Source organism: Phyllostomus hastatus, unplaced genomic scaffold (genome assembly GCF_019186645.2).
Source record: "Phyllostomus hastatus isolate PE091 unplaced genomic scaffold, TTU_PhHast_1.1 phas_contig_80, whole genome shotgun sequence".
In the NCBI taxonomy this organism is placed as follows: domain Eukaryota; kingdom Metazoa; phylum Chordata; class Mammalia; order Chiroptera; family Phyllostomidae; genus Phyllostomus; species Phyllostomus hastatus.
Genome location: NW_025333960.1, coordinates 14,433,557 through 14,457,499, shown reverse-complemented (window position 1 = coordinate 14,457,499; position 23,943 = coordinate 14,433,557). Strand labels below are relative to the sequence as shown.

Here is a 23,943-nt window from a genome sequence, read left to right as displayed (position 1 = left end):
TTCAGAAGCTATTTGGTAAATTCTCAACTGAATGCTCAGCCCTCCCAGAGACATTGCTACGCAGTAGGAACATTTTGCCAAAACTATAATGATAATTTTCTGCAAAATAGATCTGAGAAGAGAACATTTATTTGCTTAGTAGGATGATCCAGCTTTCAGTTAGTCTCGTAAGCAGGAGGTCTAGGTGTTTTGTGTTTTCTTTTCCCCTGCAGAAGCAACTCTCTTGAGTCTTGTTTTCAACTTTTACAATATTGCATTTTTAGATTCCTGAAACTCTGTCACCTTTCACTCTTTCCCTGGAGGAAGCCCTTCCCTGTCTCTGCAGCAATCTGACTTGAAGGTCTGTGAAGATGTTTTATTTTGATTTCTGTAGTAAAAATGTGGAAACTTCATTCCAAATTTATTACCAGAAATAGGCCCATCAGCTATCTGTTTGGTAATGGATTTACCACAGTCTAACCTGACAAATGAAGATGTAACTTTGCTCAAAAAGTAGAAAGACACAGTGACAAAAATAAAATTCACCTGGGGAAGAAATGACATCAATACATTTGGAATACTTTTTAAATGGTAAAATCATTTGGGGTTGCTATGGACTGAATATTTGTGTTCCCCAAAATTCACATGTTGAAATTGTAACCTCTAAGGTGATGATGTTAGGAGGTAGGGCTTTGGGGAGGTCAATAGGCCATAAGGGTGAAGCCCTCATGAATGAGATTAGTGCCCTTATAGAAGGGACCCCATAGAGCTCCCTCACACCTTCCACCTGTGAGGGCACAGAAAGATGCCAGCGGTTTGCAAGTCAGACGAGAGTGTTCACCAGACATCAAATCTGCTGTCGACTAGATCTTGGACTTCCAGCCTCCACAGTTGTGAGACACAAATTTCTGTTGTTTAAGCCACTCAATGTATGGTAATTTGTCATAGTCGCCCCATAGACTAAGGCAGGGATATTTTGGGATTCATTCTATGATATACTTTGGAAAATAGAACTTCTTAAGCAAAGTAAATGAGTATTTTAGTCCTCAACGCACATGTAAAGTCAGATCAGAGCTTTGCAACAGAAAAGCAGCTCTATTTTTATAGGGTTAAAAGACAAACATGAAGCTGTGGGTATTGTGAATTTTGAAAAAGGGAACAAAGATTGCAACAAGTATTTACTTAGTTTATTCTTCCTATACTTGAGGATTTGTTGCAACTACTGGATCTGAGGCCACAAGGTCACGGAAAACACCATCTCGGAGGTGACCACAGTCCTAAGTCCCCTGCTGTAATGGCTGGTGAACCATTACCAGGGAGAAATAAGACACTTTAACAGTATCTAAATAAAAAGAAGTGACAAGGAGAAAAAGGGAAAGCAAAAGCTTCATGTGCCCAGGGGAACTTTTGTTTGTGACATTGAAGCTGTACAGTTGCACCTCACATGCTGACACCCGGCAGTGTCCCCACCAAGAGGCCATCGAAAGTGGACAATGGCTCGAAGAATCTTCTTGTTTATTCAGTTATTTTCATAAAGGCTCATCTGTTCCTATGTTTAAAAACATGGAACTTTTCCAAAAAAAGCCGAGCTTCATTCTCTTATATAGGCTTTGAAAAGAATTCAATGTCATTTTGGTATTTGGAATCTCACCTACCTACAAGGTAAAAACAAACCACCTGTGAGGCAAGTCTCATCATGGAAAGTACCCTGGTTATCAACTGCAAAGGCCTGTCTTCAGCTTCCATTGCCCCATCTTGTTCCTTCAGACTTGGCCGCCTCCCTGCCTGAATGCTCCTTACTTTCTGCGTGTCTGAACACATCTTACATGCTGGATAAGGGGCTTCTGATTGGGACCTTCCCTCCCTGGAAAGAAATTGCTGCCCACAGAATATCACAGCGGTTCTAATTAGGCATGACTCAGCTCTTCCGTGACCTCTGTTCTCACTTTCCTTTGATTAGGCTGGTGCACTGGTCCTACTCGTGGAAATATGGTATGTGTCTCCCTACCCTCCATCAATTTTAAGACGGAAAAGTCCCTTTTAGAAGATTCTTTCATGGAATTCTTGCCATGGATGGTTTTTCTTCCCTTGCCATTGCCCCTGTTGTCTCCCTTTTCCCCCCAATTTGCTGTCTAGAGATTTCTTTCTTACTCCAATTTTCCCAGAGTTTGGAATTATCAATCTAAAGTCAAGAGTCCAGAATTCATCACTATTATCAATAAAACTTTGCAGTTATTTCCTTCAAACTTTTTTTCCTGTTCAAACATTTCTTTATTTCAAAATAATTAAAGCATCGATGTGTGTTTCTATTTGAGTATAATTTTAAATCTTCAAAGTGTGGAAGGACAATTTAAATTTACTTTAACCTTACCATTAATGTGATAAAGATTTTCTCTCTCTGCTGATTTTAAAAACTTACACGAAGCTGCAAAATGCTGAAGGGGGCAACCCTGCTTCAGAAAAAGAGAAGGAAAGAACTTCATGACAAAAATACTTGTTAGGAAGTAGCAAATGAAATGTGTCAATTTTCTTTTATGACTTTGACCATCTTTTTCCTTAAAGAGAACAGAAAAGGAAAAGATAACCTACCTAAAACATTAATATTATTTTCAGAGTTCTAGGATAATCCAGAACAGAGTCATTTTTGAAGAAAAGGAAATAGGTTTCATTTCTGGCAGTGGATCCCCTCCACTGATTTGCATATTCCTTGACATGATAAGCTGTATGAAGATGCCTTGAGTTTATTCCACAGATGGAAAATAACATGTACAGGAATTGGCTAAACATTCACAAGGACTACCATCTGAGGTTTGATTTTCAATCAAGAGATAGTGTCCGACACACATTTCACTGAGCATGCTTGTCAAAAATCTCACATTCCAGATGCACCAAGAATGCATGCATTGAACACACACACGCCCCATCCAACAACTGCATCCCAGCAGCCCCCGCACACACGTTTTAACACAGTCACAACAGAGCATGCTCCCAAGCCTTCAAGCCTCTACCGCCCTCAGCCAATCAACTGCCAAAAAGATGCTAAAGCAGCAGTTGAAGTGGGTCTGACCTCTGGTACCCATGGTTACTCCAGAGAACTTCCTGTGAGCCCCAGGGACTCAGAGGAGGGGGTGAGGAGACTGCCCCAGGCAGTCAGTCTGCTTCCTACTCATTCTTCCTTATTTGCATCATACTTCCTTATTCGCATCTTTCTCTGGAGACCATAAACATGTTTTGGGGGTTTCAACAGGCCCTGCTACTCAGTAGTAACTAGTTACTAGCAAAATGAACAGAACAATAATTCTAGCAGAATAACAGTTTTTACATTATCTAATGTTTTCTTGGCTTTCTACACATTTTCCCCCCATCCTTTTGTTGCAAGTGGAATCCTGCGCTTAAGCCAAGCAGGCAATGTAAAGCTCTGACTTCAAAGCCATTTCTTGATAAAACATCAAACAGCCCGGAGTGGACCAACTGTTATCTGGAATTCTACAGATAATTAACTGAAACTCAGCACCCACTTGCCTTGGGAGTTTCTGTAGGCAAGGTCTTTCTCATGGTCCTGCTAGCTTTTGTTGCCCTTTCTCCTATTATTTGTTGGCCAGGGAAAGGTTTGGATGGCCTCTCAATAAAATTCCCTGTTACCAAGCATGAGGAATGTGAACACTTGCTTAGCCTCGTAGAGGCTTAAAACAGGCACTGCGCCCTCATTCCTCTCTTTTGCTCCGTGAGGTGCCATTGTTCTGCTCCTCCCTCTTGATTTGGAAACACCACTGCCTGTGCCTTCTCCTGCCATTTTCCTTATTTTAGAGGAGCAGCAGACTTCCTGCCAGGAGTGTCAGAAATATTGTCTTATAAACTTAGTTTTGAAAAATGTGATGATACTAAATCTATAGAAGACCCAGAGCCCCCACTGCGGATCTGCTGGTCCATGAGCATATTAGTGAGCCCCCTCTCTTCTTCCAGCCTTCTAACTCTAGCCCTCCCAACCCTTTTACTTGAGTCAAGAGGATGGTCTTACCACTCCAACCCCCCTGCAGTTTTCCACTCCCCACCTCCATGCATTGCCCATTGATCAAGCCACATCTCCCTTTAAATGTGAAGACTCACCTTAAACCCCACCACCTCTTTCAAGGAGCCTCCCCTGATTAAGTGGGGATGAAGACACCTCCGAAGCATGATCGACAAACTCCCGATACATAAGAAAACATACAGCCCAAAACAAACACAGAAACTCACAGAGAGAGAAAATTACACATTCTCTACTTTCAGATTGTATGCTCCTATGAGGGTAAGGGAATCAACTTTATGCCAAAACCAATTAATCATTTCAAACGATAAGGTGTTTATAATATTCTTGGAGGTTACTCCGAAAAACATTGCTACGACTTCTCTTCCCCAATGATTCTCCTCTTTCTTCAGGTCCCTTTTCCTTTTCTTCTCAGCTCTTTGCATGCACAACTAGCGGGGACTGGCCCTTGCCGGGTATGAATGACATGGAGAACACTAAAGGAAGCTGGTGCTTGCCATCTCTCCTGGGTGGTCAATCACACTGCGCAGGATGAACCTGCATTTGAGCCTGGTAAAGGCCTTAGCCACTTAGTTTTTCTCATCAGGAAGCCTTGATGGCTCCATGTCTGCTACGTTGGCGTAAGGGACCGAAAACACTCTAAAGAAGTCCCTACTGAAAGAATGGGAACAAGGCTGCTGGCGAGACTCAATGCCTAGCCTCAAATAAAACCTTTGGAGAGCAAGGGGATCTCTACAGAGCACTGGATATAAGGCAACCACATCAGAAAATAGAAACAGACATGTTCGCTGCCCTCTCGGGTCAGCGTTAATGCCACTTGTGGAGGGCGGAGAGACTTGTGGCAGAAAATGACCAGAATGAAGAGAAACACAGATGGAATGGCGATAGCTGGCAGTTAGAACATGGCATCAAACACCACTGCCACAGAAGCTTTCTAGCTACAAAGCCACGCTATGCAACCTTTAAGCAAAACATTACTGATTTTGTGGTTGTAAAACGTACCTTCAACAGCAGAACTCAGTTTTATGACACCTTGAATAAAAACAAAAAGTGGCAGTTATATAATGGACCCAAATTACCTTTTCCAGTCTTCTCATAACAAATGCATGCTTCAGAGCTGGATTTTTTTTGCTGGTATTTTGATAATTTAACTAAACAAATGTCAACTTCAAGATTGAAGTAATTTTTAGCCCTTGATTAGACATCATGGGATCATGAGTGTGTTCATTTTTCCATGAAAATCATTTGGAGGGGGGTATTTCTCACTAAATGGAGCTGACATATTTTGGGGTGAACAAAGGCCAAGCCTGTCTGTCTGACTATTTCTGGGTATAAATCATGCTGCATAATAGACTGATAAAACTTTCCACATTAGGATACTAGTGTCTAGTACTTCCTATTTATCACTGTGTATAGAGATCATGTGATACATATTGGAACAGGGTTTCTGCTGAAATATGTAACAGGTAGTTAAAAACCATGGTGGGATCCGGGGGTTTCCTTCTTTAGGGCAGCTGGGCCGCGTGCGGTTTCTGGTCTGATGTGTTCAGCATTCCTGCTTCCCGAAGGTCAGACAGTGAAAGGGCCATCTGAGCATGCCAAATTATTCAGGAAACAAGTGGACATTACCCTTGGCTGTATATTCATGTGCCTTTTTGGTGGACCTAAAAGTGAAAATACTAAACTAAGATAAATTAGACCTGCTTCAATAATTTGATTTAAAAAATTTTTTTTTTGGTAAGCCCTGGTTTTAAATGAACAATATTCTCCAAACTCTCTGTGATAGCCAGGATAATTTAGGCTGAGCAAAAATGTCAACAGTTTCGTTCAGCTGACATTCTGGTTCTCTTTGAAGATGGAAGAATTTCAAATTAAAAATGGAAACAAAACTGGTGAACTAAATTGGCATCAACATGAACACACTCTGATTTTAACAGATTTTGTTCACAAAAAGACAAAATTGCTGTCTATTATAACTTTCCAAAAAGGCTATTTTCAAGTTACCTGTTGAATTTCATGTTTCCTGCAGAGCCAGTAGTGTCTGCTCAATATTTAACAAGAGACTTTCCAGGGGAAAAAGTATGTCTACATATTGGTATGTGTGTTTAGTATCAGTTTTGCTAATATGAATGATGTATAGCACAGAACCTACAAATAATAATAGAATATATGGTGCTCTTTACTGCAACTTCTGTCACAGGCAATTGATTGTCACACAAGGCTTTGTTGATTTTGGCCAAACACTTGTATCCACAGCCAGCAAGTCAACCATGATTTGACAAAACCATGCACTGATTTTGTAGCACTCCAATCTGCTCTTTCCCAGTAAATTTATTGTCATTACATCTTTTTTGTGACCTACTGTTAAACTATTTTTCATTGTCATATAAGCTACTGTCATTAAATTAAAACCCTTTCAACTTTAACACCGTGCAAGCACTCCCACCAGGACCTGTTTCCAGAGCCCAGTGTGACGTCCCTGAACAAGGAGCTGCAGGGACGGGCAGCAGCGACACTGTCATGCATCAGCTCCCGATACAAGGGTAGTGGATATAAACAGCCTCAAGAGTACAGATAGTAAAATGTAGTCAAATGATGAGGATGTAAATATTTTTACTGGGGGGCCCCCAAAAAACAGACTTTATAAAAAATTGTGTATTTATTTTTACATGTTTAAACTTCAGTCACCTTCAAAGTATTCTCCATATGATGCAATACACATATTGAAACTTTTTTCCACTGGCTCAAAATGATTTTTGAACTTGTTGATTTTTTAGAAAAGATTTTATGTATTTTATTTTTTAGAGAAAGGGTAAGGGAGGGAGAAAGAGAAGGAGGGAAACATCAAATGGTTGCCTTTCACATGCCCCCAATTGGGGGTCCATCCCACAACCCAGGCACGTTCCTTGACTGTGAATTGAACCAGTAACCCTTCAGTTCACAAGCTGGCGCTCAATCCACTGAGCCACACCAGCCATGACTGAACATGGCGATTTTAATACCTTTTAGTGCTTCTGCCATTTTTTGTTCCACCTCTTCCACATCGGCAACATGGTTCCCTTTGAGGACTTTTTGCATCCAGGGAAACAGGAAAAAAAGTCACTTGGGGTGAGATTGGGTGAATAGGGATGGTGGGGCATGGGGGTCATGCTGTTTTTGGTTAAAAACTGTTGAACACTCTGTGGTGTAAGCAGGTGCACTTGTAAATCACCCATCATGAAGCAGGGAAATGAGTTGAAAGAGTCTTAAAAAAAATTTCCCTAAAGCTGAACACAGCCTCTCACAACAACACCAGCTGGTACAGTGATACAGATGGGTTCCTAGAACACTCACCTAGCAGAGGAAGCCTGTGCCACAAGGGGCCTGCCCTCCAGAAGATAAATCTGTTTTTTGGGGGTCACCCCTCATAGGTATTTATTACCATTGTTTTAAAAATAATTGTAAGTTTAAATAATTTAATTTGTAATAATGACTGTGTTTAATAATGGACTCCCAAAATTTCTGAAAATGTAACAACTGGCTCTTGCAAACTGGTATGAACCAGGTCTACGGTAGCATTGTTATAACTGATGTTTCTTTCCACTCAGGCTCAGAAAAGAAAATCTTAATCTTCAAAACACTTTCTGAGATAGCCACAAAAAGGGTTATAATTTAATTGAACAAGCTGAATGTGTGTGAGCTTAGCCTTTACTGTTATTTTGCCAGTAATTTCAAAACCTCTTAAACCTGTCATATGCAAAAATATACTGTACATAGATTACCTTGGAAATAACAGTCATGGACAATCAACTAAGAGCACAACCTAAATGCACTCAGCATTCTTTTGGTCAGGCAACTATGCCAAGAGGTATGAATCATTGGCTTATTAAACAATGATCCTGTCTTTTTTAAACTATGGAATTTTTATACAGGAAACCAGGTCAGAATATATTTTTTCAGCCATATTTATTTTTGTGTTTAACCATAATGTCAGCAACAGTTATTCATACAAAAGAACAACCAGGCACTCTAATCAGTGTGTAGAAATAGGCTGTATGCAAGGAAAGCAAGAACTCGAAACAAATTCTTATGGGAGACTAGGGTGGTGGTGGACCGGAGCCCAGCAATGCATTTATGAAGGGGAAAAAGGTAAGTTAAAAAACAAATAAAAGTCTGACTTTAGAACTCTAATGATAAAGATTATTTTAATAAAAACTTTGGTGATTCATTAACTCCATATGGCCTGTTGTTATTTTTTTTTTAACCTCAAATCAAGCTTTTCCTTATAGTAGGATAGGCCTACTATCCTACTATAGTTATAGTTATCCCTGTTATAGTGAAAATCTAGAATTAGCTAAATGTAGTTGGATAGCTAACATTAACATTATACAAAAAATTATAGAACGAGGGGAAATACATCTTTTATGTTAAAATAGGAATATATTTTAAAGTTTGACTATTTAAGAAATGATTGACGTTGATACTGAGGTTACGCATAGCACTGCTGAGTCCGGGACACACCGCAGATGCTCTCTCTCAACGGGCTGACGGCGACATCGCCTGGAACTCGAGGTGAGCCGTAGTGCAAACGTGTGTATGTGAGCACAAGGGACCCTCCCCTGCCTACCCCAAGGTAATTTCTCACAGTCTTCAGAAATATTTGAAAAATCAAATAGAAAAAAGAGAGAGAAAAGGAAAAGGAAACCAACTGTTTTTTCCTCAATTTGGTATCTTTAGTAAAATCCTCATCTTGTGGGTGATTCAAGAGATTGTCTTCCTGTGGGTCAGAGGCAGTCACTGACTAGGTGTGCTTTCTGCACAGTTCTCCAATTCCAAAATCACTCCACCCTCCTTCCTACCACTTTCACCTGTTGATGAGTTTCCATTGATCTAAAATAATTCTTCGGAGAAAGGGTGAGGTTAAAATAATTCTTGCTAAAGTTTAAATGACTGGGGCTCATTAAACCCTCCAATGATACCTTACTGTTGTTGAATATTAATCAAAATTTTAACCCTGGCCATCAGGTCCTTTGTGATATATCCCTGCTTATTTTCCTATTTCTTCCACTTCATCATTCAAGATGCTTTAGCCACTTCTGTCTTCTCTCTGTGCTTTGCAACACCAATGGCCTTCTGCTCCTGGCTAGTGCCCTTGCTGCTCCTTCTGGCTTGAATGCTCTCCTCTAACTTACCAGAGCTTCCTATAGCTAGCTCTTTCTCCTCATTCAAATTTTACTCTAAATGTTACTTCCAAGAAGTTCTTCCTTGATTACTGTATTTAGAGCAGCCCTAGTGATAACTCTCTAGACCATCTTTCTCTTTTATTGTATTTTTTTTCATAGCAATCATCACCTCTTAGAATTATGTCACTGATTTATCATTTGGTTCCTTGTTTGTATCTACCTTCCTCATCAGAATGAAGTAGAATGAGGGCAAGGACCTGCTCAGTTTTGCGTGCTGCTATGACACCCCTGACTAGATCAGTGTCTGACATGGAGTAAATACCCGATAAATATTACCCAATGAGTAACTGATCATTACAAAGTGTTGCCACGTGTTCTGAAAGAGGACTTTGTGTATCCCAGCAAATGCATTTCAAACATGTTATCTTAACTGTGGATGTTGTTGAGCAGAGTCCTCAAATTTCACTGTAATGACCACTATTTCTACTCAGAGGCTAGTCTTCATGGAGGAGAACATTGAGATGTAGAGTGAATATACATAAGTTACAGTAGGTAGTTAAGTTTCAGGATTATAGTGTTAAAAAGGTACCCAAGAAGTAAGTTTATCAACTACCTGGGCACAAGGAAATGCCCTACATGGACTTCAAGGAAAATTGGCTAATTGATTTTATATCCTTACAGCTCTAGCATCTGCAGTTCTCATCTCTACTGTCATCACCCTAGGCCAAATTATCATGGCAATGTGCACATGAATCTGTATTATAAGATAAGAATAGAGAAAGAGGAACTAAGAAAGAGCCATTCAGTTTTTAATATCCTTCTTCCAGTGCATTCTCATACTGCAGCTGGAGTGATCTTTTCAAAAGGCAAGTCCAATTATATGCTATCCCTCTCTCCTTTAAAAGTCTTAAAATAGCTTTTTATTATTCTTAAGATAAAGATCAAAAGGCTTAACACGACTTGGAAAACTCTTCATGAGGTCACCCTTGACAGAATAAAAAATGGTGACAAATTCCTCTCTACATCTCTCATAGAGAGCTGGGGGCTATGTGCCTCCTTCTTGAATCCAGGCAAGCTCTCAGCCTGCCTTGACTGTTAAAATACAGTGGAAATGATGCTCTCCCAGTGTCTGTCCCAGGCCTTATGAAACAGACAGCTTCTTCCTCCTGTCTGTGGGATCACTCCCTCTTGGAACCTTGAGCCACCAGGTTGGAAGTCCTGAGACTGCCATGATGGAGAGGCCAGGTGTAGACATTCTCATAAACTGCATCAGCTGAGGGAAGAAGCTAGAAGGCCTGGAGAAACTATGGATGGAAGCTGGGAGGACAGAGGAAAAAATGTCCTTGGAGACTAGAAGAAAATGCAGCTTCTCTGATGTAGTGGCAGAGAGTTTGGCAACACTATGACCTGTACTATTATGGCAAGTAGAAACTATACTTAGTGAATTCTTAATTTTTGTGAGATTTCCAGACAGAATGTTTAAAGTGCCAATTCATTGTTTAAAATAGTGGCATATAACTAAATATAAAGATGAGTTAAAAAAGAACTGTTCATTTTTCAAGAAAAATTAAGAGAGAAGGTAGAGCTAGTACTTGTCAGTATAAAGAAAAATGTAAAAAAGTTTCACGTTTCTAGCCTTTTTAAAGGAAACGTTCTCTCAAAGCAAGAAATCGATAGGGTGAAAGTCATCATGTGGGTGTGGTTGTATGACCTTTATACATGATTTTAGAAAGATTGAAGTGTGTGCCTCATAAGCTAGTGAAGAGACCCAAGGGCTTCTAAGAACCCTGAGGGTGTTGTCCCACGGCGGCCTGACTCTGAGCCCAGGCAGAAGAAGGACCTATATCGAAGAGAATTGTGGATGTGTGTTTTGTCAAATGGAGTGAAGTTTAATAAGATTCATAGGAAGCCCACAAAGATTTTAAGAGAAGTATATTAGTGGAAACATTATTAGCATGGACAAAAATCAGCAGAGGTAGTTCGAAGTTAAAGAGTCTTTAAAGCCCCCAAGCTTCTATGGTCAGGAAATAGGCTGAGAAGATCATTCAGTTGCAAATACCGTGTCTTATGGACTATGGACTGAATTGTGTGCCCCGACCTCCCCGCCATTCATATGGTGAGGTCCTAACTAATCTCCAATATGATGGCATTTGGAGATGGGGCCTTTGAGGTGTAATGAAGCTTGATAAGATGATGAGAGTGGCACCCCCATGGTAGAATTAGTGCCCTTATAAGATGTTGTTCTCTTTACACATATGCACCTATAAAAGGCCATGTGAGCACTCAGTGAGTAGTGGCCTTCGGCAAGACTGGAAGAGTACTCACCACCACCTGACAATGCTGGTACCCTGATCGCAGACTTGGGAGAAAAAAAGATCTGTTGTTTAAGCCACCTAGTCTATGGTATTTTGTGAAGGCAGCTTGAGCTGACTAAGATATAATGCAAATAAGATAACTCGAAAGGTGCAACCAAGAGTTTGGAAGGTGGAGACAAAAGTTGCAGAGAATCATTCCTGGAGAGCAGGACTGGGCCCTCCAGTCAAGGAACTGGCAAGGCATTAATTTCAGAGTTGCTACGGTCCAGTGATTGCTGTGTGCCCCTCATTCGCCCACTCCTTGAATGAGGGTGCTCAGTGCATTGATCTCACCTCTGCATCATTAGTATGTGCTGGGTGTGTGTGGAGCAGATACCTTCTCATTTTAGTTCACAAATTTTCATATTGAGAGAAACTATACTAGAGACCTACATCAAAGGAGCTTCATCAACACCTGGACTTTATTTAGATTTGTAAGAATCTGAATCTCAAACTTGAACTTCATGCCATAAAGAGGTAAGATTTTTGGAGGGCTTTAGAAGGAGTATATTTTGCTTTACAGAGAAAGCTAATAATTTGTATACAGATTAGAGGGTGAAGCATTGCTGAGCAAAAATGGCTACAAATTAATTGAAACTGTTCCAACTGAGAGATGACATCTCTCATTCTCTTTGATCTGGGAGGGCTCTGTGGCTGCTTTGACCGATATAGTGAAGTGATGCTCTGCTAGTATCTGGACCCAGACCTTAAGATTTCCTGTCTTTTAGACATTGTCCTTGGAAGCTGAAATCCTGGGGGTGCCACGTATGGTATGGGTGCTCTGTTTAACAGTCTCCTCTGAGCCTACACTCCCAAACATTGAAATAAAGGCGACAGGAATGTGAATAATGCCATCCTGGACCACCTAGACCAGTCCAACCTCTAGCTAAATGTGGAATGAAAGAATCACCCAGCTGAACCCTGCGGAAATTCTTGACCTGTACCATCACAGGTTATAATAAAGTAGTTGTTTTTAAGCTGCTGACCTACACTTCGGGGTAATATGTTACATATGCCAGATAACTGAAACAGTTACCTGTGCTTAATTTCTTGGACCTCACATTGCACCTAATCTCTTAGCTCTCTACTCCAGCCATATTACACTTTTGGGTCTCTGAATATTAGCACAACATTAACAGCAACATGAACACTAACATCTCCTCACCCTTCTTGACTTTTCAGCTCTTAGCTTATAAGCATTTTCTCAGGAAATTTCTCCTTGACCCTCTAGAGTAGTTTCATTATTAAAGTAAATTCTCTCAGAAACAAAACAAATAAAACTGTATTTCTTTCCTTCAGAGCAATTATCTCTGTGATTATTTCACTAATGCCAATCTCCACCTTTAGACTATAAACTCCAGGAACAGAGAGTAGGACTTTTTGATCATCAGTGAATTTCCAGAGTATAGGAGTGTGTCTGGACAAAGTAAGTGCTGAGTAAATGTTTGTTAAATAGATGAATGAAATATTTGATGCAACTTATAAGGGCTCTTTTCTTACCCCAGCCTTTAGTAACTGCGCCACAATTCTCTCACATACTGTGAACATTTGGATGTTCACAGACATTGTGATATTCAGATATTCAGAGACATTGTAACTGGGAAAGACAATGACATATTAGGCAACTCCCACTGCCTTGCCTGTGAAGGCAGCTGAGCACAGCTGAAGCTGCTAAGTTCCTTTTTGTAACCCTGGTGCAGAGAAGAGGAACCGAAAGGTTGCTTCTGAGTATGTGTGGGCGCAGGAGTGCAGAGAGAAAAAACAATCAGTGCCTGCTCACATTTATATCTTTGGTGAAAATCAGGGAGCTTTCCTGAGCAGCTAAGGAAAGCTGTGGCTCTGGCTAGGGAGTTCAGTTGGCTACAGCGCCATCCTGACATGCCAAGGTTGTGAGTTCGGTTCCCTGGTCAGAGCACATATAAGAACCAACCAATGAATGCATAAATAAGTGGAACAACAAATTGATTTTCTCTCCCTTCACCTCTTTGTCTAAAATCAAAATTAAGAATTAAAAAACCAAAGAAAGTTGTGGGTGCTCAAATCATTTAAATTATTCCTAAATTTAAGTTTAGAAATAATTTCTAACTAGATTAAGAGCTTTTTTCTGCTGTACCCCTTTATTCAAAAGAGGAAGGACTGGTTGCATGCCTGAGGGCAGATGTCTACGGAAAGATTCTCTTTCTTTCATATGCCCTGCCCCCCACATTGTTTTCTTCATACCTAATTTCTATTCTATTGTTTTTAAAAATGCATTTTCCCACTTACTTAGTCCTATGGGTGTGGAAAATGGATGATGTATTGGAAATAGTCTTTCTTAAATATTTTCTGCTCTATTTCTTTAAGATTTTAGTTTGTCATTTTTGTTTAAGAGAAATAAGCTTAGGTATCTATAAATGTCTTTATAATTTCTGCTTTGTAACTAAAAAGTATTTTCCTTTGACTTGTAAATTTCTACTTAACACTAGTCACCAAATGGGTCCATGTAAAACTTTTTTTCTTTCTCTCTCTCTCCCTTTCCTTCCTTCCTTCCTTCCTTCCTTCCTTCCTTCCTTCCTTCCTTCCTTCCTTCCTTCCTTCCTTCCTTCTTTCTTTCTTTCTTTCTTTCTTTCTTTCTTTCTTTCTTTTTTTTTCTTTCTTCTTTCTTTCTTTTTTGTAAAAGATTTTACTTAGTTATTTTTAGAGAAAGGAGGGAGAAAGAGTGAAACATGAATGTGTGGTTGCCTCTGAAGTGCCCCCTACTGGGGACCTGGCCCCAGGCACCAGCATGTGTCCTGACTGGGAATTGAGTCAGTGACCCTTTTGGTTTGCAGGCCAGCGCTCAATCCATTGAGCTGCACCAGACAAGACCATGTACAATATTTCATTAAATGAGTTCAGTAGAGTTCCAATTAGAGAAAGGAAGATCGCCATTTACCCATAATATCCTTACTCATTTTAAAGAAAAACACTTCAAAATGGCAGGGCTATTATCTAGACAAACATGTTTTATGTCATTTTAGTGAGTGTACACACTTTGCCCATTTCTACTTCTCTGATTTATCCTCCTGGCCTAAGTGCACAATACTGCACTTGTCCCTTTTGAACATGTGACAGAATAAAGAGCTGGCCAGGAGGCAGATGTAGGCACACCTTTGATCTCTCATCCTTGGGGGTTAAAAGAGGGCAGACACCTGGTGCTTTGAGCAGGGAAACAAAACAGCCTGGACTGGAATTACCCTAAAAGGAACCACAGCTCTAGCCAAAGGTGCAGCTGGATTGGCTGAATGGGCACAGAGGGAGGAGAGCCTACGGTTGGGCAGAGGCCACAACAGAGTCCCAATAATGTGATTCAGACAATCTGAGGGTTGGTCAGAAACTGGAAACATCAGGCAATTGTACTAAGAAAAAATGAATAGCAAGTCTTTTGCAAAGAATATTGCAAGATGTTCAGCTGTGCACAAATGCTAAAAGGCAATTGGATGGCAATTCAGGAAGCTTTCAAAGAAAGGATTTACAAACTCTTTTCCCCCTTAGCAGAACTCTCTTTTTATTAAGGATGTCTTTCACCTTTACAACTAGATGTTGTAAATGCCCTTAAGTCAAAATGAGACCTGGAGCATTTCCTGTGACTTTGGTGAAACTGTATTGCCTCCTGGCGTCTGTGTGCTGTTGTTACACCATTACATAAAAAGTCTAAAGAAAGCTAATCAAGCTGTGTAAGGATGTAGCTTCCATCTTATCTGGGACCAGAGAATACAGTTTGCTCCCTCGAATCCAGACATGGTTTGAAAAGACCTGGAATGATATTTCAAAATTAAGACTCTTTCCTTCACCACCCTCAGTGGAATCTCCTGAGATTTTTGAGTAGCTTTTAAAATGAATGGATCAGATGCTAACTGGCCAATTTTAAATTTACAAATGGTCATGTGAGAGGTTGCCACACACCTACCCATTTTCAAGAACCAACTCAGATATCTCCTGTGCTGTGAAGCCTCTCCTGACTTCTCAGCATTTGGTACACACCTAACTGTCATGCTTTCCTCGGCCTTCATGCTTTCTTCTCTGATGGAAACGTGAAAGTGGGGATTACACCTGATTTCTGTTTGTATCCAATGTGACTTGCATAGCGTCTGGCAGATGCTATGTGTTCAACAATAATGAGTTGTTTTTTGGTTGCATAGAACAATGCTGTTCACAAAATGATCAAGTACATTTCTTGATCAAGAGCTGCTGAAAGTCAATATAATAACCAAATTGGAGACAGAATATGGTCCTCAGATGGGACTTAGGGGGTCCTTAAGCTCTCTGAAACTGTCAGGCACCATGTTAATTACTGCAGAGAATGGTTAGAAAACCCAAACGTAGCATGTATCTAGCTCTAACAAGCTAGGGTTCTAGAAAACTCTTTAAACTTTAACTTCTATTTATTCCCCAAGGGAACCTCTACTCTAGAGAGATCATGAATATATTCATCATCACCAATTCAATTATACATTTCTTTTGAGCATATACTTCTAGGAGTAACTAGGCTTCTGGGTGTTCTTACTGAAGATACTCTGGTGTGTTGATTGAGGCCATTGACCCAGAGCTGAGTGACGATGAGCATGAGACATCGGTGTCTGGGGCAGGTTGTTTAGTACTGAGGGCAGACTCTAAAGAAACTGAAACTATGAACTACAGGTCAGACTTACCTATGTGTAATGGGTACAGTGTTATTCTGCTTTGGATATCATTTTAGGACAGAAAAAAGTAACCAGATCTGAAGAATTGATTGAATTAGGATGAGTCAAGAGGTCAATATTATTAGCAAGACTTTTTGTTATAATATTGTCACATTAATACTCTTAATAAAAGCTTCTTAAATCTGTTCGTTATACTTTAAATAAAAAAAAATCAAGGAAGAAGGCAAGCATAGTAAAGACACAGTTCATGGTTGTTAAGAGCTTGAATTTTGGAGTCAAACTAAATAGGTACAAATATTGACCACACTACTGACCAGCCATTTGACCTGGAAAAATTCACTAAACTTTTCTGTGTCTCAGTTTCCTCAATTATGAAAATGAGGATGCTACTAATAGCATATACTGCCTGGAACCTAGGAAATGCTCTATAAGTGTTTGTTGAGGGGAACCATGTGAGTTCCCCACTATGGTAGACTAATAAGATAAAAAAAAAATTCTGGGGAGGGAGGTGGAGAGGGCTGGAGGATGGGCTGGGATGGGGGTAAAAGGTAGAAAACTGTACTTGAACAACAATTAAAATTAAAAAAATAAAGAGAAAAGGCAAAAAAAAAGAAAAAAACTCTGTACTGTTGAAAGAGACAGTCTCATGGCTGAGTTTGTTCCACAAGACATTGTTAAAACCCCCAAATAAAAGGAATGTTATTGGGAGTGGGGCTTCTCCAGTGCTGGTGTTTTCCCTGAGGTTGGCCTTAGTGCAAGCCTGGGAATAAGCACATCTCTGACACTCCCGGGCCAGCAAGCCTAGGCCTCTAGGAGTATGTTGGGGTCTGTGAATGTCCATCCTTGTCCCATTCTAGCACAGAGCTCCACCCTCAGAGGTAGCCCAGAGCCTGAATGACCACTAGGAATGGGGGTAAAGTCTTCTTTGTCCCTGGTTCTTTAGGAAGGCGTTCAGAATACGTTACCATGACATAAAACTATTTTGAGGTGAGGGCATTTGAGAATAGGCTTTTTTCTGAACTCCCTTATCTGCCTAAAAGCAGAACAGCACAAACAACTCAATTGTCACAAATCCACTCCCCAGGAGTTTCTGCAACCAGAGAAGATGGACTCATCACCAGAGAGAAGAAATGTTAGTGCATTTAAACAGACATTGTCCTAAAACTATTATATCTCTCATCTATTTTCATAAGGGCTTGCTTCTCTTTCCTAAAAGACATTTGTAAGTGCTTTTTTCTTAGTAAGATGGTACATAAACCTCAAATTCTAACTGCTTCCTTGGGTCATATTTTTCTGGGAACTCCTGCATGTACATAAATAAAAACCTGTCTTCCCTTTCTAACCTGTCTTTTGTCATTTTAATTTACAGGAGCCTTATGAAAGATCATAAGAGGGTAGAGGAAAAGTTTTTCCTCCCCCGTGTCTCTATAAGGCTTTGGCCAAATATTGGACCCCACTATGCTAACTGTCTTCTCAGGTCCTCAGAACTACCTTGCCACCCTGCACCAGAATATCCTCAGTTTAAGAAGTTATGACAAACATAAGTCCACCATTAGTCAGAAATAGAATACCCCATAATATTCAATACATTAATATTTGTACAGCATCTTTGGATATTTCTAGAGCATTACTGAACAATGGCTGATAAATACAAGTGCTAGACAATTGACTGTGAAATAAAAATAAATCCTCACTATATTGCACAACCCCAATCTTTAATTCATACTAGTTTTAGGGTTCCAAGCCTTCCACATATTTTTCTTATTTGGCGCTGCATCTTTACAATCTTGCATAGATGAAGATATAAAAAGTGAATACTGTTCAGAAAGATTAATCTTTTTACTGCTGAGACAAGATAATCAGAGTGAGATAATTTTAACCGACTTCTGACTTTGAAGTGTAACTTGGAATGGCATTCAGACAAGTACAAAGCCATATTCAGACTTACACAAAATGCAATGAGTGGATGAATGGAGAGATAAATGGTGGAATGATCACTAACAATGGTGCAAAATTATGCATCCTGTGGGAGTTTGGAAAGATATATCCTTTTTTAAGGAGAGATGAGACTTAGCAATGGGCCCTCTAATGTGATTTCAAAAGGCATAGGGCCATCAATGAGCTAATGGGGCTGGCAGAGCGCACTCCGGCTTTTTGGGCATTCCAGCACATTCCAAGCAAACCTGGCAACTGATAACTTCCTGGACAGCTGTTTCTCCTATTTATCCCCCCAATCCTTTTTTGTTAGTTGTCAGCTAAGTTTTTATGTGAATGCTATATCCACCCTGCAAAAACAAATTTTTCTTAGAGGTTTTTATTTTCATTGGCAAATGATTTGCAAAAATGTTGATTGTCCTTCTCTAAGTTGAAAATGAAAGTGCAATCAAGCATAACATTGTATTATGTTTTTGAGAAATTTCTAAGTAATTTCCATCTCAATATCTCTAGATGTAAACAACAATTTTGATTATCCATGCTTGTGTTAAGCATATCCGGAAATTAATATTTAAGTAAAGTGGTCAATGAATCACTTAACATTTACTTTTCCGTAGCTAAGCACATTGAGGTCAAGGTCAATTAATTTTATTTTAGTTTACTTTATTAAGAATATCTATGCATGGTGACAGATCTTAACTACACTTATTTTGGTAATCATTTTGCAGTATATACAAATATCAACTCATTATATCAAATGCCTGAAACTAATATAATATTATATATCAATTATACCTTTTTTTTTTTTAAAGAGCATCTGAAAACTTTAAGCTGCTTGACCCTGGTTGAAACCAATTAACAGAACTTTTGACATGTACACTAGAAGTCAAAATGGCACAGGGGGATGTTTCTACCTTTAGACATGCGTGATAAGAGCCATAAGGGGGCAGAGCCTAGCCTGGACAAAACCAGAAAGGTAATCAGATTGGATGGAGAGCCCAGAATCCCAGTAGGTCCTGGAATGGGAAGGCCCAACTCAAGGCCAGGAAGCATGAGGAAGTTGGACTGGATAGTTTGAATGGCTCCTTGATTATTACTGAGAATCAAAATATTTGGAGGATTAACAGAAGTTTTGGAGTAGCTGCTGCTACAGCCTACCCACCCTCTACGTTTCTGAGGGTGTATAATTTCCCTTAACGGCAATAAAATCTTGCTACCACATTTAAAATTCTCAAAAGGAAAAAAAGGAAGAAAGGAAGGAAGAGAAAGAAACCATTTCATAGTCTCCCCTTGTAAACTTACAAAATCTTTCCTGTGGCATACAGCATGGGTCACTGGGCCCTTCTTAGTCTTTGTTTTAGCTTAGACCACTCTTGCACCCTCCTCTTTTCTCTCCCCACCAGCAATTTCTGTGTTCCTGCTACTCTAGACTTCTTTTAGTCAAGTAATTTTCCTTCTCATTCTTGCCTCTGGCTTTTGCCCTTTGATGTTCCTTCACCTGTAACTCAAGCAAGGACTTTGAGGAAATGGCAATAAAATTTCCCTGACCACACACTTTACAGTTGTCCTAAAATTCTAACTTTCTTATTTCTCTTTTTATAAAGTACTTGTAACCATGGTAAAGAATTATATGCATAAACATTAAAACAACAACAACATCACCTCAGATTATTTGCTTCTTGATGTCATAGCAGAGCCTGGGTCAGTGTTACTGCTGTGTCCTTAGGAGCAGACCAGTGCCTGGCACACAGTAGGTGCTCAAAAGTGCTTAATAAATACGGAAAGGAATTTTTAATTCTGTCTTCTCTTAAACTGGCAATTCATGCTTTCCTGTTTCATGGCTGGACTTGAGCAAAAATGATAACCAAGCTGTGGAAGTTGATTATTTAAGTCTGAGTTGGAGCAAGTTATTTTCATAAAAGAAGAAAACAGATTTTGAACTTGAACTCTCCAGGAGCTAACTTTCTAACCTACTCTTTTCTCCCACACATAGTTATGCACCACTGATGGGAGTGCAATTTGCAAAAGAACCTAAGCAAATACAGTCTTAAAAACGTAATTCCATTTTCTACTTTTTAGAATCTATTTTTAAAGGAATAATCATAGATGCTTTTACTTTTGTTTCCATACGTTTTATTCCCAGAAGAACAACATGAATAATTCTTTAAAAACTGAGATAATAGGGAGCATTTGAGATCTTGCTTCCTGGCATGTCATCAGTTTGGCTCAAACAAGCTCATAAAAATTCTCAAAAAAAAAAAATCGAGATCATGTAACCCATTTGCTAATACTCTGAAATGGCTCCTATTTCACTTGGAGTAGAAGCCAAATCCTTCCAATTGCCAGCAAAGTCCCACGTAATTCATGTTATTTATGAATTTATTGTTTCCCTTTCTTCAGAACTTTTTACAATGAGATGTTTTTGTTCAGGAAAAACAAAAGCACTATTAAAAAGAGGACATTCAGAAAGGAGCTTTGGAAAGTTAATGTTCTGTTTTTTTTACATTAAAAATCAGTTAGGAAGATTCCTGATTTTTTTCTGAAGATTTCTAAATAGGAAAACATGATCATCATTACTTAGTCCTTCATTTGCTGATTAGAAAGACATGTACCAGGAGAAATTTGACTTCTACTTTTCTTCTGCATTTCTCTTCCTTAAAAGTTAAGGAGAACTAGATATTATCAGGGCATGTTTAGGATGTTTAGAGACCATGTGCTGTTAAATACTAGTTCTTATTCTGTATTCCTTTTGAAGTGTGGCAAGCACATCTCCCACATAAGGGCAGGTTAGATACCGAGAACCTGGGGGAACTTACTGCAAACACACTTCTTTTCCTGTACTACTATTTTCTCACTGTCTTCCAGGTGGGTTCTCACAGCTGTTCTCTGTCCCTACCTCCTGGCTGAGCCCTTATGTCCTTTCATCTGGGCACTTTCAGTGATATTACAACTGGTCTTTCTGTCTTCAGCTTTTTCCCTCTTTAATTCATTCTCCTTAAGAGTGACTTCCTTACCTAAAAACTGTTAACAGCTCTCCACTGCCCAAACAAGAAAGTTTGAGGCCCATCTTAGTCTAGATCTAACCTCTTTTTCTATTACTTTCTCCATGAACCCTATTCCTTGGCTTCACTCTTTCCTTCACACACCATGTATGGGGTTGGCCAAAAAGTCCAATCAGTTTTTTTCCATAAAATAAAGGACACATTTTTTATTTTCACCAATAACTTAACTGATGTAGACATTTTGAATATGTCAGCTATCTCCAGCTATTGGCTTCTAGTGGGTAGAGGCTGCAGGTGCTGCTAAACATCTTCCAATGCATAAGATAGCCCCATAGCAAAGAATTATAGCAAAGTATTGGGTTGGCCAAAATGTCAATAGTACCAAGAAACTTTGCAAACCACTTTTGCATGATCAATCAGTCACAGCACCTTGTCCACACACTGTACAAACCTTTCATTGCATTTCTACCTTTCTTGAAATAATAAAGCATAATACCAATATGTGCAACTGAAAATGTTGTGTATTTTCTCCCATCCTCAATATTAAAATTACTGCACAAAAATTCACCAATTTTGATAAGTTTTTTAGAAATGCATGCTGATATGACAGCTGTCACAATTCAACCTGGCAAAATTGTTTTGAATGAGATTAAAGACAACTAAGCACTACTAAAGCCATCCTATGGAGAAAACTAAAAGGACTTTTTGGCCAACCCAATACCTGTGTGCCTCCACTCTGCTGCATGTGCTACCCTCTCTGCCTAGAAATCCTTCCCCTGTTTTTTTATTGGTAACTTAGAATGTAAAGTATTTTATTTTTAAACTTCTAAATTTGAAGACAAATGGCCTACATTAAATAATATAGTTTCCCAAAGCTGAACGTGCTCATTGGGAACTCAGTCTTTCTGCTTGAATTATGAAGACAGCTTTCGGAAACTCCTGGGCAGGAGCACTACTGTTTCCACGATCTGTGATTAGATGAATGGATCAATCTCAGTTGGTAACATCTGTTTTTTACCCCTGTTGGTAAGAGTTTAAAAAATTTTAGAACAGATGCATTTTTTTCTAGTCTTACACTGACAATTTCATTCCAAATGTTTCCTGAAAGACATATGTCATATACAGGAAACCCATCTTCATTCTTCTCACTTTCCTACACTTCCGAAGTTGGTGTGGACACGTTCACTGTGCTGTGCCCACTCACGAACAAGAAGAAGATTTGACTAGTGTTGAGCTGTAAGGGCCTTCTAATTATCTTGATGAGTTCACTCACATTGACAGGAACAGGTACAAGAAACTTGGTTTCATCCAGGACAGGAAGCTGCTTCTCACCCTTGTATAATTATATTGTCACTGGGATTTTAGTCAGATGTTGTTCTCAGACAAGATGGACATCTTCTACTCTTTGTTCAAAGGTGCAATGCTGCTCGAAGTTCTCCTATGGCATGGTGGCTTGGTAGAGGAGGTTGGAAGGAGGCGGTGAAGCAGAGGGTCCTGGCAGCTTTAAGGTGGCCACAGACCTGACTGTGGCAACAGCAATTTCCCTTGTCCATTTCTCTATTCTCCATGTGAACAATTTCTTTTAACTCCCGGGCTCAACTTACTGCCTTTTACAGTGAAGTCTTCCCAATCCTCTTCAGGCACATATCTATCCCACTATTGCATCCTTTAACACTCCTCATATCTCTGTATGGCCCTTAATACACAATATTCTTTTTAAAAAAGATTTTATTTACTTTTAGATGGAAAGGGAGGGAGAAAGGGAGAGAAACATCAATATGTGGTTGCCTCTCACATGCCTCACACTGGGGAACCAGCCCACAAACCAGGCATGTGCCCTGACTGAAAATCAAACCAGTGACCCTTTGCTTTGCAGGCCAGCACTCAATCCATTGAACCACAGCAGCCAGGGCAATACACAATATTCTAATTATTTATATTTCTGTTACCCTTAGTGACTTGTGCTTTCCTCTAGAGCACTGCTCCCATTGGTTATCTTACACTATTGCTCCTTAGAAGTGTTGATAGAAAATCCCTGTTGATAGGACAATCATAGGGACCAATTCTAGTTAAAAAACTATTGTATTAACTATTGTTAGCACACAAATTGCTGTTATGATGTAGAGCAAGATGATTGTTATAATTAAAATGAGCACCACCATATTACCTCCATCGTCATCACTTCCACCATCAACACTTCCTCCATCACCATCTCTACCATTACTACCTACCTCCACTACCTCCATTATCAGCACCTCCACCACCTCCATGAACTCCACCTCTACCTATTATTACCACTTCCATTATCACTTCCCATTATCACCTCCACCATCATTACCTCCATCATTATTGTCTTCACCACCATTTCTACCACTATTGCCTCTGCTACTTCTACCACCCTACTGATATCACCTCTATCACCTCCACCTTTCCCACCTCCATTATTTACATCACTTTAATCATTTCCACTAGGTCTATCACTTTTATCATCCCCATCCATTAATATTCATAGAGCACTGTCGAGTAGCAGATACTGGGGCAACTTTTATACGCATGATCTCATTTCATCTTTACAATCTAATTAAAGCAGAATGCTATGGCCTGAATGTTTTTGTCCCCCTAACACTCACATGCTGGAATCCTAATGTTAAGGTGATAGTCTTAGAAGGTGGGACTGGTAGGAGGTGACCAGGTTATGAGAGAAGAGCCATCATGAATGGGATTAGTGCCTTTATAAAACAGGCTCAACAAAGCTCCCTTGCCCCTCTGCCATGTGAAGTTACATGTGAGGTTGTTTATCATCCAGGAAGCCATGCCAGACAT

General features: G+C 39.6%; 1 protein-coding gene, 1 long non-coding RNA gene and 1 pseudogene across 20 annotated transcripts in view; 1 reads left to right on the top strand and 2 right to left on the bottom strand.

The window, feature by feature from the left end:
- The window catches only part of DLGAP1 (DLG associated protein 1), an 861,456-nt gene that overhangs the window by 92,105 nt on the left and 745,408 nt on the right, over nucleotides 1-23,943 (bottom strand). For 10 of the 19 annotated variants that reach the window (XM_045849790.1, XM_045849787.1, XM_045849788.1 and 7 more), the window contains one exon: nucleotides 5,009-5,038. The exons of the other annotated variants lie outside the window; for them this stretch is intronic. In XM_045849790.1, coding sequence (XP_045705746.1) covers nucleotides 5,009-5,038 — 30 coding nt within the window. The remainder of the gene's footprint in view (nucleotides 1-5,008; nucleotides 5,039-23,943) is intronic. 19 annotated transcript variants of the gene reach the window in all.
- LOC123826041 overlaps nucleotides 1-23,943 on the top strand; it is a 60,852-nt gene that overhangs the window by 24,089 nt on the left and 12,820 nt on the right. The window lies entirely within an intron of this gene.
- Nucleotides 22,192-22,567, bottom strand: LOC123826040 (annotated as a pseudogene).